The sequence below is a fragment of the Enhydra lutris genome, unplaced genomic scaffold, assembly GCF_002288905.1.
Source record: "Enhydra lutris kenyoni isolate GAN:26980312 unplaced genomic scaffold, ASM228890v2 scaffoldscaffold8, whole genome shotgun sequence".
Lineage (NCBI taxonomy): Eukaryota > Metazoa > Chordata > Mammalia > Carnivora > Mustelidae > Enhydra > Enhydra lutris.
The window spans coordinates 29,412,338-29,425,112 of NW_019154092.1; the positions used below are offsets into that span (position 1 = coordinate 29,412,338).

The window sequence follows — 12,775 nt, forward strand, 5'->3', positions numbered from 1 at the left end:
GCCTGCTTTCCTTCCTCTCTCTCTGCCTGCCTCTCTGCCTAGTTGTGATCTCTGTCTGTCAAATAAGTAAATAAAATTCTTTAAAAAAAAAAAAGAAGAAGAAGAAGAAGCTCTCTCAGTCCCAGTAAAACTCAGACACCAGGCCATATGGAACAGGGGCACGTGCTGCTCCAGAGAGGTCATGGCTCCCGGACGCTGTCAAGTGGCTGAACCTAGGAAATAGGGCAAAAATAGGCCCTTGTACTGAAGTTTTTCTAAAGTATTAATCTATCATAAGCTCTTTTTTCTTGTTCATTAGAAACTCCATTATGGTGGTGCTTCAAGATTATCTAAGAACATTTCCTCTTAAAAAAAAAAAATTTAAAATCTCTTAGTACGAGTTCTTATCTCTACAGAGGGAGAAAGGACAACATAATCTCATACTGAAAGGAAAAAATGCTCAGAAATATTAAATAATTTGCCCAAGTGGACCCTGTCTTTGTACTTTGTGTACTGTTTTTTCCTTTTTTAAAAGATTTTATTTATTTGAGGGAGAGAAAGAGAGAGAGAGCGCATGAATGGGGGCAGAGGGAGAGGGAGAAGCAGGCTCCCCACTGAGCAGGAAGCTCAGCACCAGGCTGGATCCTGGGACCCTGGGATCATGACCTGAGCCAAAGACAGATGCTTAACCCACAGCCACTCCGGCGCCCCTGTGTGCACTTTCTCTCAGTGTGTGTGCTACTCCTGTGATCGGAAGGGATCATTGGGGCTACCTTCTATACTTTCTTGTAAACTTTTATATTGTACATTTGTAATCTAAAAAGCATCCTTAATGTTGCCAATATTTGTAATCTGTTCTGCTTACTTTCAGGTGCGGCTAAATCCAGTCCAGCGTCTAAGCCAGGATCCACACCTTCTCGTCCCTCATCAGCCAAAAGGGCTTCGTCCAGCAGCTCAGCATCCAAATCTGATAAAGATTTAGAAACACAGGTCATACAGCTTAATGAACAGGTAACTCATCAGCCCTGGCCAGGTCTCTGAGAGGGGAGGGAGGGAGCAAACACCTATAGGTCTGAGGTAAGGGAGCAGGGGCAGTAGTTTCAAGCAAGTAGGGATTAAAGAAATAGTTCAGGCAGATAAAATCAGTGGCCCAGTAGGAGCAAAAGATGTTAGTCAGAAATCCAAGCGGTACATTAATACAGAAGGACTCAGCCTCACGTAAATGCAGGTCCACGGGCCAACATCTCTCTCCCCACCCCCCCCCCCCCCCCCCACACACACCACCTCAAGGCCCAGTCACCAGCTTCAGGTTAGACCTCGGCCTCTGCCCACTTCCGGCCAGTCTAGATACCATTCACTCTTTCTCCTTCCTTCCTTATATGGCAGCACCTATTTGTCAAGCCTGTCCTTTGGGACAGACCCATGCTTGGTGCTAATAACATAATGAGTAGTGAGAGAGAGACCTTAGACCTTCCCTTCCCTCGTAGGACTGAGAGCAGTGGTCTGAGGTGGGCGATTATGCCAGCAAAGTGAACACAGGACACTTCCCACAACAGTAAAAGTTGGATGTCACAGAAGCACCAAGCCCAACACTCGGGGGTTAAAAAGTTGTGATTTAAGTTGAAAAATGTTCTTTTTTGTCTAAATCTAGCTCTCCTATCATTGAAATTTTCAATATAAAAGTTTAGGTATGATGTCTACCTACCAGTAGCTAATTTTGCCTAGGATTAGATGTAGTCAAAAGGTAATAAAACCACTGGGAGCACAAGGCCGCCTGCAGAAGATGCCTCCCCTGACCTGAGTGAGGAGAGAGTCCTTTATCCTGGCTGCTCCCACCACTGGGAGAGGAGCCTTTATTCATGGTTCTTAGGCTGTTCCCAGAAGAGTGGCCAGGCCATTCCTGGTGATTAATCTGATTCCTGATGAGCCAGCATGAGTCTGGAAACAGTTTTGAGATAACTGTATATTTGCAGTCAGGAGTCTAGTTTGAGAGCAGGGCTTGCTTAGGCGTGTCTTTACAATTCTGATCACTTTAATGAAAATGGTGAACCCCAGAGTCATCCAGTGGGTACGACTTTGATTTGGAAACTGTGGAATGTTCCAACTACCTGCTGATTCTCACTTTGAGTCCATACGGAATTTCCAGTAGTAGGTTCTTCTTAAATAAAAGGCTGGTGTGACAGCCTCAGTGAGCCGTGGGCCACATGCCCCAGGCTCTGAGCAGATCCGAACAGACCTAGAATCAGGTGTGGGTCTCTGATGCTTTAGATTTATAACCCTTTCTCCTTAGGAACCCAAGTTCTTTTGGTATCTTTATTACCTCTCATTCTGTCACGATCTCTTTCCTCCCTGTGGTCTCCCTCTACCACACCCAAGTTTCCAACCTTCCAACCCAAAGTATAACGACATGGAAACCTCAAGATCCTTCCTGCCCCTCTCCCACTTGGCCTTAGCCAGACAGACCCCCTTCCTCTCCTTGGGGCTGGCTCCGTGCTCCCATTAGCTGTCCAGTTACTCAAAGAGCCTCCCAACCCCCAGAGACCCAGAACTCATCTTCTCATCCAAAAACGTCACTCTAGGGGGGTGAGGAAGAAGAGTGAGAGGAGCTTTCCAACGGTCTTATAATTCCTTTGTTACTTCCAAAGGGCTTCACTGCCCCCACCTGCCCCATGCTCACCAAGGAGGGGTATGTCCGTTTGCCTCCCCTCACCCCCACGCAGCCCCTCAGAGGGAAGGTCACACGCCCTAAATTGTGAGCGTTCTTCCAACTGTCCACTGAGCACTGACTCCGGATCCATAGCCCTGTTTCTGTTTTCTCCCTCCGTTTTCTGTCCTGGGGGACAAAGGGGCCTTGCTGATGCTGGCGGGGAGCCACAGGGCATCACTGTGCGAGGACGGAGGACTCTGGGACAAGGAAGGGCTGGGTGGAGACGCCTCGGCTGAAGAGTGAATTACAGTCGTAATAGAGCAAGTGATGAGTGCCATAAACTTGAATTCTCATTTACTTGGCCTCCTGCCTCTATTCAGGCGGTCTCCCATGACAATTCCAGTGATAGAAACGAATCAAAAGACAGAGGGGAGGGGTGCCTGGGTGGCTCGGTCGGTCCATTGAGCGCCCGACTCTTGCTTTCAGCTCAGGTCTTGATCTCAAGGTGGTGAGACGGAGCCCTGCGCTGGGTTCCTGCTGGGCGTGGAGCCTGCTCAAGATCCTCCCTCCCTCTTCCCGCACCCCTACCCTCTCTCTTTCTCTCTTAAAAAGCGGGACAAGATGACAACTAAAATCCTGAGGGCTGTGTGTGGAGCGCGGGTCAGCAGACAGGCAGTGGGGGGGTGGGGGGTCACCGCCGTGCTCAGGGGCCCCTCGGGCTGGAGAGTGGGCGCTGGTTGGCCCCGCGCAGACACTGGGGTGTGGGCACCAGAGCTGGGAGGACACTGAGAGGGAGGGGAGAGAATTGAGGGGAGAGGACTTGCTTTTCTTGTCTCTTCCTCTTGACATCTCAGGGGTCCGTCCCCAGCGTCTCTTCCACCGCTTTGGCCTCTGCGGCAATACCTCAGGTTTGGCCTGGCATCAGCCTCCGGGACTGGGACTGGGACCGTGGACTTTTCTTGGCCACTTCACCCGTCCTCATACACTCCAGCCCCTGTTGGTCTTTCTTTATTGGGGATGTTCACAGCTGTGCCTCCGTTCCCCGGCACATCTGGAGAACCACCAGAGGCCAGCCTGGGCTGGATGTTTCTCCAGAAGCCTCAGCCCCTATATGCTGTACAGACCACAGCACTCTCGAGAGGCAGCAAACCTGGTTTCCATGGGTTGGATGCATCCAGAGACCCTTCTTGCCTCGTCTGGGGAGAGCTGGCAGACTCAGAAACCTGAAGTGCCACGATCTATCTGCTGGCACCACCACGGGCTGCAGAGGGACCCTGTGGCCAAGCCTCGGGAAGGGGTTGGTTTGTTTTACAACAAGGAACGATTTCTGGAATAAGGGAAGTTTTCTTCCTCCTCTACTTAAGGCTTCTGGTTGCCTTCAGGTTTTACAAATAACCCAACCATCTTATTAGAAATAAGAGGGAAAGCTAGTGAGAGGCTCAGCGGCCTTGAGAGCCGCGTGTGAGGGGGTCTGCGAGGTGAGCTCTGAGGGGCCATATCACTGAGTCTTGGGCCCAGTGTGCAGGAAGGGGACGGATGGATCAGTAATTCCAGCCAGATCAATAGCATGTACAAAAACCCAGAATTATTAGAGAAGAAAATTTCCCCTTCCAAAGGTAATTTTTAGAAATTGTTAGGGTGATTTTAGTACACTGAATGAGACTTCACCTGGGGAGGGGTATGAGAGATTTAATTTACCTCCTAAAGGTTATTGTCTATGTAAATCTAAACGCACAGGGGCTTTAAAAAAAAAAAAAAAGGATTCCCAGGAAGCAGGCACAGGGTGATGGTTTGGGCCCGTGTGTAGCTGATGTACCCACTTAGGATTGGACACCCAGTCTGTTGACGCCACTGTCCAAGTTCTTCAGACCAGGTGTTGCCTCCTTCCTACACCATCTCTGTCACCACTGTGAGAGGCCGCACAGCCCTAGTGGAAGGTCCTGGAATCGCAAATGGGAGAAAAGGGAATGAAGGGCTGTTTGGCTGAGGGCATGGGGCTTATCTTCTTCTTCCCCCTGCACTCCCTGTAGTGTCCCCAGAGCCAGAACCAGAGGACTTAAACCCGATCCACTCAGCCAGGCTCTCCATCTCACCCAGTTGTCCTTGTGTAACTGGGACCCCATTTCTCCATAGAAAGCATCTGTCTAGGATGCTCAGGGACATTTATGAAGGGCTCCAAAATGAAGGGTGGCTCTTCTGAAGAAAGGGGGTTCCTCAGGATACATCTAAACTAACCACAGTGGCAGCCTCTCTGCCTGCCTCCCCTTCCTCCCTCCAGAGGACGAACGGGGTAGGAGAAGGATGTGCTCTAGCCCGTCTTAGCAGGCAAGGAGGAAAACTTGCTCGGTGCCCGTATGCCACCGTGTTGAGCAGAAGAATCCGTCCAACAGTGGTTATGAACAGAGGGGAAGACTGGCCTGTTGGCGAAGTTGACCTTGTGGCCGAGGCTCGAGCTCCGTTGCACATCTGTTATTTCCCATCTATATAGGAGGCGTAGTTGCTCACATTTCTTATACTGTTTTTTGGGTTTTCTTTCCTTCTACCCCCACTCCCTTGCAGGTACATTCATTAAAACTTGCCCTCGAAGGTGTGGAAAAGGAGAGAGATTTCTACTTTGGAAAGTTGAGAGAGATTGAGCTGCTCTGCCAAGAACACGGGCAGGAAAACGATGACCTCGTGCAGCGACTAATGGAAGTCCTCTATGCTTCGGAAGAACATGTGAGCGTGAGGGAGCCCTTGACTGCTGCGTTCTAAAGCGATGTCGTTGGTCAGGGCGCAGTGATCAGTGGGCCTTCAGGTGCCCTGGAATCACGGAGAATGAGGACTCCGTGCATTGGTTATTCCCAGAATAATAAGTATCACTGTCATCACGACCTGTTGACCCACGTGTATTCATGAATTCATCTGGGAAGAGATGAGGGGCCAGGGCCAGGGGGAGAGGAGGAGGACTGACTGAGAAAAATAGACTGATGCAGCCAGGTACCGAGTAGTTTTCAGCTCTGAGCTGCGGAGCAGCAAGAATGTGTGTAAGATTCTTCCTGACAGAACAGAGTATGGTTAGAGGAAGAATTCGTCTAAATGTTTTTCCCATCCCCATCAGCCTCACAACTGCCTGTTTTTATTGCAGCGCTGGTTGTCTTGGTTCCTCATTGGCAGTGCAGACCAGCGCTACGCAACAGCCCTCAGCTGAAAAATATTTTTAGAAGGTCTCCTCTGGGGGTGTCTGGCTCACTCAGCCAGAAGAGCATGCAACTCTTGATCTCAGGGTCATGAGTGCAAGTCCCATGTTGGGCAGAGAGATTATGTAAATCTTAAAAAACAAAAATTGAAAAAAAAAAAGAAAGACGGCCTCCTCTCTGGGGAGGACCTGACTAGCAGGGCTTCTCCTCAGGAGTGTGAGGGGGAGAGGTGGGAGGGGGAATCCCAGCATGTGGATTCCATCCCGGTGATGGAAAGCAGGTGTGAGGAGCAGCCGAGGAACAGACTCAAGGGCAGGAAGGGAAGCGGGGGAGAGATGAGTGAGGGGCCGGGCAGCAAGGCAGGAGTGGGAGCCTGACGGGGAGCCCCCCTGTGGAAGGTGTGAAAGAGGGGTCTGGGCTGGGGTTTCGAGCTCTTCCCTAGGCCAGGCTGCAGCTGATGGAAGCGTCTGAGGCTGTTGAACTTGGACACCGAGGGCCCCTCCCAGGGTTCTGGGGGTGAGCTGTGTTTGTCACTTCCACCCACTGGGAACAAGTCACCGGCAAGCTTACTTTAGGACTTATTCCAGCCCAATACCAGGCAAATGTTTACTCCTTGTTAGATCTGAAATCCTAGAGATGAGATTTTCTAAAACAGCCCAGGGTTTGAGGCCCCCCCCGCTACATTTTTTGTTCCCTTCCCCCAGCCCATATTTTTGTTTTGTTTTGAAGCCTCTTTCTCAGTTATCATTGGCTCAGACTGTAGATCTTGAAGCCCTGAGAAGCTTCCTGTCCAGGTCCCAGAGGCAGAGATGGCTTCACAAAATACGGTTCTCAATGTTTTCAGATCCGATGGCAGAAACGTCCTGATTTCTAGTGTGCCGGCACCAGCCCGAGTGCTTGTGGCCCGAGTGCTTGCTTGCTTGTCAGAGGCTAAAGCCAACCGGTCTCCATGGCGCCCCCCTCTGCAGGACCAGGCCCACTGACAGAGGAAGGCAGTGTGCAGCATCAGCACGTCCCAGCCCTGTGCTGTGGGCAGGAGGAGAACCCTTCCGACAGCCACCTCACTCCTGGTCTTGTCCCAAGAGGGAATTCTTGTGCCAGGACCCACTCAGGTGCCCTCCAAGCTCAGAGCTGACATGGATCCCTGAGCTCTGGCTCACAGCCAGCAGGGCCGGCCCTGGGCGAGAGTTCTTGACTTCTGAGTGTGACCTCAGGGGATTCCGCCCTGTGCCTGTTGTTCGGTTAAATACAGACGTGCCCTAAGTTGCGTTTCAGGGACAGGTGTTTGCCGGAGAGGCTTCTTCTCTAAGTCTTTATTTGGTGATGGCTGGTCTTTGATTCTTGGAAGTCAAACAATCCTAGAATAGAATGTTTGGAAGATGTGGAAATCCAGATGGGAGTTTGCGTACAGAAGTAAACAGGGGCGGTTCAGTTCACGGTTGTAGAAACCTAATGGAAGTTTCCAAAGCAGATCACCAGACAGCCGTCTCGTGCCCATCTTTATCATTCTCAGGATCTTTTTCCCTTTGGGGCCACAGGTATCTGGACTTAGTCATTGCTTAGCTGCTGCCTTGTCCGTCTGTCAGCTGAGGTGCGCCTGCTTATATAAACAGGCACTTAATTCCCAAGGCACTGTCACAAAAGTCACTGTTGGGTGACCTAAAGATTCCTCTCCACGCAACCGAGAGCTCTGGGGAAGAGCCTGTGTTTCTGTCACTGGACTAAGGCTTGGGTGGACAGAAGGGACAGAGCCACTGCCTCAGCGAGGGGCCACTGACCGGACTATGTCAGGTATGACCCATGCAGTAAGAGAGACATAAACTTGTGTGGCGAGCATACAACGACAGCCCGGAGTGACAAGCAGATACTCCAGAGAAGAGGATGTTGGGGTGGGGGTGAAGAATGACTGGGAAGAGCAGCTGCACAGAGCTAGGGAAGGGAGAGGATTGTGCAGGCAGAGAAAACCAGGTGGGCACAGCCCTGAGCCAAGAACAGCCAGATGTGGCCGGTGTGACCGGGGCACGTGAGCCTCCTGAGTGCCCCCAGCCCCATCGAGGAAGTCGGGAGCCACCGTTGACGGTCCTCCTTCCTTTGCCCCCATTTTCCTCCTGTGGTAGGCAAGAGCCTTCCCACAGACTTCCGACTTGCTTCTCTTTCCACTGAGATCATGAGAATGAGGAACTCTAGGCTCGCTCATAGCCAAACCTTGAGAAAGCTCTGATGATAGGCAAACACTAGAATTTAGCCCGTAGTGCTCCAGGGCATTGTCTGGCGTGGGCTTTGCCTGGCTTCCGCTTCCATGCGGGTTTCCGTTGTTCCTTTTCGTGGAGGGCGTCAGAAAATTTTTCTTCCTGGGAGTTTACCCAGCCTGGTGTGAGCTGGAAGCACTTGGCTGTGATTCATCGTCCAACCACCTCAGCCTTCCGGATCTGTTCTCCAGACCTTCACACCGCCTTAACCTGCGCCCCTAGCATTAGCAATCCCTTGATAAGCTGGGAGGTTTGCACTTTCTCCTGGTAAGAGTCTGGAGTCCACAGTTCCCGCAGGCAGATGACATCACCGTGAGAGCTGCCCTTGGCCCGCTGCAGACCGCAGTGCCCCCTGGCTTGACAAGTAGGAAGGGGAGAGCCGTGGTGAGGTCTGATCTCATGGGTTCCTGGTCCCACAGCTTGTTACCGGCCCATGGTGTGGTATCCAAGTCTTTGACTTTGAGTCCTGGGTTAACCCCATTATCCCGCAGTTAACTCCCAACTGTGCTGTAAGCAAACGCGATCTGCTGTGAAATGTCAAACAGATCCTCAGGTCTGAGACCTCCCGTGCACCCTAACACACACTAAACAACTAAGGAGCGCACACTTGCGGCCTGCTGCCGTCCTAGCTGGAGCAAAGGCAGGTACCCCACTAGCAGTACAGAGTTAGGGTGATGGATGAAATAACATCCCTGACCCCACTCAGGGCTGCGGTGCGTCGCCTGACCGAAGCCGAGCCAGGAGCCAGGATGTGAAGCTGAAAGGAGTTGACACTGGGGAGAGGGTAGGGGAGTGGCATCAGGAAGGAACATGTGGCAGAACAGACACCAGGGAGTTCCCAGGCTCCAACTCCTGGTAAAGACCTGTGACCACTAGACTTCTTTTTCGCCCCTAGACAAGAGGGAGAACACTCACTGGGAGAGGGCAATGACTTGTGCAGTCTTGTACTATGCCCACAGATACTCCCCTGCTCCCCTAGGAATGCCACTGTCAGTTGAGGTGCTCCCTTTCGGAGCAGCGAGGACCACCCTCATCCCTCACACAAGGCTGTAGGCCAGGCTGCTGCCCCGGAGGCTGCACTGAGGGCCCAGGGGTACGGGGTAGGGGGGACATTCTGAGGCCAGAATCAAATACAGTTAAGCAATGAAGGAGTTGGGCCCCAAAGACAGCAGAGTGTGGGCAGAGCAGGATCTTGGGCCTTGGCACATCGCGGTGGAGTAGTTCTGGGGGATGGGAAGAGGGATGGTTCTGGGCATGGGGAGAGCTGACTGTTACTAAACATGATGCCTCTGGACCCCAAGCTGGTAAGGGATAGGGCTAGATTGGAACCAGGGTCTTCAGTGTGATGTTCCTTTCTACTATTGTCACAGAAGAGGTTACCTTTTAAAAATCTTTCCACTCCTAGAATATATTTCAAAGAATTCTCCCACCATGAAATATTTGCAGCTCACAATAGGTGTTATGAACAACCCAATATTGTAGGCACCTTACCTTCTTGAATTCCTTGACTCCTCTGTTGAATTCAGGGACTCCACTGACTCACCGATCAGCAAAGCTCTTGGGAAACTGTTAAATGGGCGCGCCTGTTATAATTCTCCATTGTAGCGAAGGGAAAACTAAGGCACACGGCGGTTGAGTAACATGCTCATCTGTTCCTGGGTCCTCGGGGATTTCTTCCTCTCAGCACAACCTGTACCAAGTTGGGAAGTAAGCAAGTGTGACACAGATGGGTGAGGTCCCTCCCATCCCTGACTTGAGTAACCTGAGGCCACCGTGTTGGAGACACACGAGCTTCCATGCCCGAGTGTTGTAGCTAAGGAGGAAATGGAGTGCTGCCGCCCGGGAAAGCAAGCACCGGGGCTCAGGGGAGAAGGCCCTACCGTGGTTAGGGGGCTGGGCTTGCCCGGGGCTGTAGGGCATAGACCTGGCAGGACGGCGGGTGGGGTACTGGGGTTGAGAAAGGAGCGAGGGTGGCCGGTGTGAGGCCGCCAGCACTCCTGTGGGAGTGGCCCCCTTGGCTCAGGTGATAAGAGCCGCTTGCTTCCTGCGTCAGAACATTACAGAAGTTGCAGATGCAGCCAGCCAGGGCTGATGTTCCCTGGAGCGGTGCTCATGGGGGTTAGAGGAACGAATGAAAGGGTTCTAGAACACCTCCACCCTCCGGGTCCTGTCCCTGAAGTACTTAGGTACCCAAAGCAGATATCCCAAAGTCCTTGAGCCTTGGCTGCTGACCCCCCTGCTGCCCTCCCTTGCCTTACGACTCAGACAGGGGCATCTCCACAGCCGAGGAGTATCCGATCTCCCACAGGGTCTGTTTCAGTAAGAAGAGGGACAAGGCAGGAAAGGAAGCCGAAGCGTCGCATCCCACAGTGGCCCAGGGCTCTGCCTTTTCACAGCAGGTTTTCCCGGGTGGTCATGATGCTTTGGAGGCCGTGCCTTGGTTGACTCTTTCACGAGGGTAGGAAAGTAGAAATGTGTCCCATGAAGGAATGTTAGGTGCGTCACACCTGACCGCTGTGTTCTAGAATGATGAGTCCTTGGAGCAGGGAAGCAGCGGCATCTGGGGATGCATCGGCTCAGGGAGTGGGAGAGCCCTGGCTGGCAAGGGGGGACTCACGCACGCTCTCCGGGGAGAGGGGGGTCCTCTGGACGCTGCGGGGCCTCCTACCCAGTCCGTAGTTCCAGCTGAAACCTCTCCCCCTGTCTGGCAGGAGGGCCACCCGGAAGAGGCCGAGGCCGAGGACCAAGTCCACGACCAGCAGCCCCAGCAGCAGGAAGAGTACTGAAGCGTCCTGGCCCCTTGCGCCTCCAGCTGTGCGTGGGAACTTTTCTTCTGGAGAAACGTGTGGCCTCAAGCTCAACAGAAACCAGTCGTTCCCAGTCTGCTGTTAACATCAACGCACTGTTGCATCCGCCAGCCACCGCGCTCGGTTCCCATTTCCTTTGCCAAGACCCGTTAGCAGCCGGCCTTCGGGCGGCCCGAGAGGTCACGGGGTCACATACCTACCACTTCACCACTTGGCTGCTTGGGATTGATTCTGCTCTTCTCATTTCTTTCCGGAACAACTCTCCCCACCGCCCCACCACCACCCCCTTTTTATCCTGGTGTGAAACAATGGTAATTTGATATATGGTATTTATATTGGCATTTCTCAACCAGTGTCACTAGATGTCACACATTCGTGGTGCTTTGATGTTTGCAAGTCTAACCTCTGAACGTTAATTTGGTCAAATGATAAATTGGAGCAAAGGGAAAGAGATCCTTGATATGAAAGCCATAAGGACAGTGACTTTTATAGGGAAAAAGCTTCCCCCTCGACTCCCAACACTAAAGGGAAAAAAAAAAAGAATCAAAATTAGGACTTCAGGGCCTAGCAGTATTTCTCCCTGAGCATGGCAGACGGTCACACAGTTAGTTTCGAAAGACATTCACTCGAGGACACCCCCATCCCCACTTCGCCCTCTGACTGCTTGCCCTCCCCTCCCCCACCCGAGTTCTCATGCTCTTTTCTTTCTCAGGGTCCTCTTTGGTGGGCAGCCACTCTTCCCAAAAGCTGTCATCAGTTACCTACAGTCCAGAGGGGGTCTGCGTAGATGCAGGTCCTCCTGCCTCTCTGGCTTTCAGCCCAAAGCCTGTCCTCCGCGCTAGGGGACTCCTCCTCCAGAATGACTTCAGGGTGTGCGCCCCTGAGGGGCAGGGCTCTGCGTCGTGCTGCACGCTCGCTGCCAAGTGAAGACCTTCTTACTAGGAGCATCATTCCAAGGGAGACTCCGGATTCTGAAGTCTGGTGTTGACCCTGGAATGACAGCACAGAAAAAAAATCTATGACTCCCCATACCTTCGGAAATAAGGAATTTCCCTCGTTAATACTCCGGCCCTCCTTGTCATTGATAACCGTGGCAATTCGTAAATAGAGGAAACATTAATGAATTAAAAGCATTCCTTATTTTTTTAACTAATATTTGCACATTTTCTTAGTATCTTTCCAAATCTTTGCCTCTCTTATTCCTCTGACAGATGGTATCCCTTCCTGGATCATTCATTTCACTTGGTTTCTGAACTTTAGATGTACTTCGCTTGTTACTTAGCAGGTGCAAGAACAACAAACAAGTGTGCCCGCCCCACTTGCCTCTTAACTGAAAAGCTTAAAATAAATTTGTGAAATATGTATCCGAAAGCTTTGACATTTCTTTATTAATTGATGGACTACTAATTCTAAATTCTAGCATTGGAGCTTGCCACCAAAAGAAGTCTTCCCAAAATATCTCGCAGCAAAGTGGTATTTGAGTTACCGGTGAACACGATGGCTTGTATTTGTGAGGTTATTACAACGCACTGTGCATAACTGGACAGACGTTCTGTGGTGTTTGGTTTCCCTTCCTTCTCTCTCCCGCCTGCTCTGCGCGGCGGCGGCAGCTCCCTTCTCTCGGGCTGGACAGCCTGGCTCTCAGCAGTGACATCCTCCCACACCTGGGTACAGGTGGTGGTTGTGCTATGCTCGGCCGCACGCTTACCAGTGTGGTCCCTCCCGGCCGTTTGTATGGACCTTCCTTTTGTGAAAATCGCTCTTGTAAAGAGGCACAGCAAATAACTCCACGCGGAGCATGCTTCGGTGGTTGCTAGGCAGGGACATCTCAGTGATGCCCAGTGCCTGGTGGACCGCGGCCGGAATTGCCGGCATGGGGGTGGGTGTGATGATGGAGGAAGTTGCCTCAGCCTC

At 51.9% G+C, this 12,775-nt stretch overlaps 1 protein-coding gene across 2 annotated transcripts in view; it reads left to right on the forward strand.

The window, feature by feature from the left end:
* Positions 1 to 12,407, forward strand: part of LOC111142390 (microtubule associated protein RP/EB family member 2) — a 95,742-nt gene extending 83,335 nt beyond the window's left edge. For both annotated transcript variants that reach the window (XM_022495441.1, XM_022495442.1), the window contains 3 exons: positions 851 to 990; positions 5,186 to 5,344; positions 10,766 to 12,407. In XM_022495441.1, the coding sequence (XP_022351149.1) occupies positions 851 to 990; positions 5,186 to 5,344; positions 10,766 to 10,840 (374 nt within the window). In that variant the 3' untranslated portion in view covers positions 10,841 to 12,407. The remainder of the gene's footprint in view (positions 1 to 850; positions 991 to 5,185; positions 5,345 to 10,765) is intronic.
* The last annotated feature ends 368 nt before the right edge of the window (positions 12,408 to 12,775 follow it).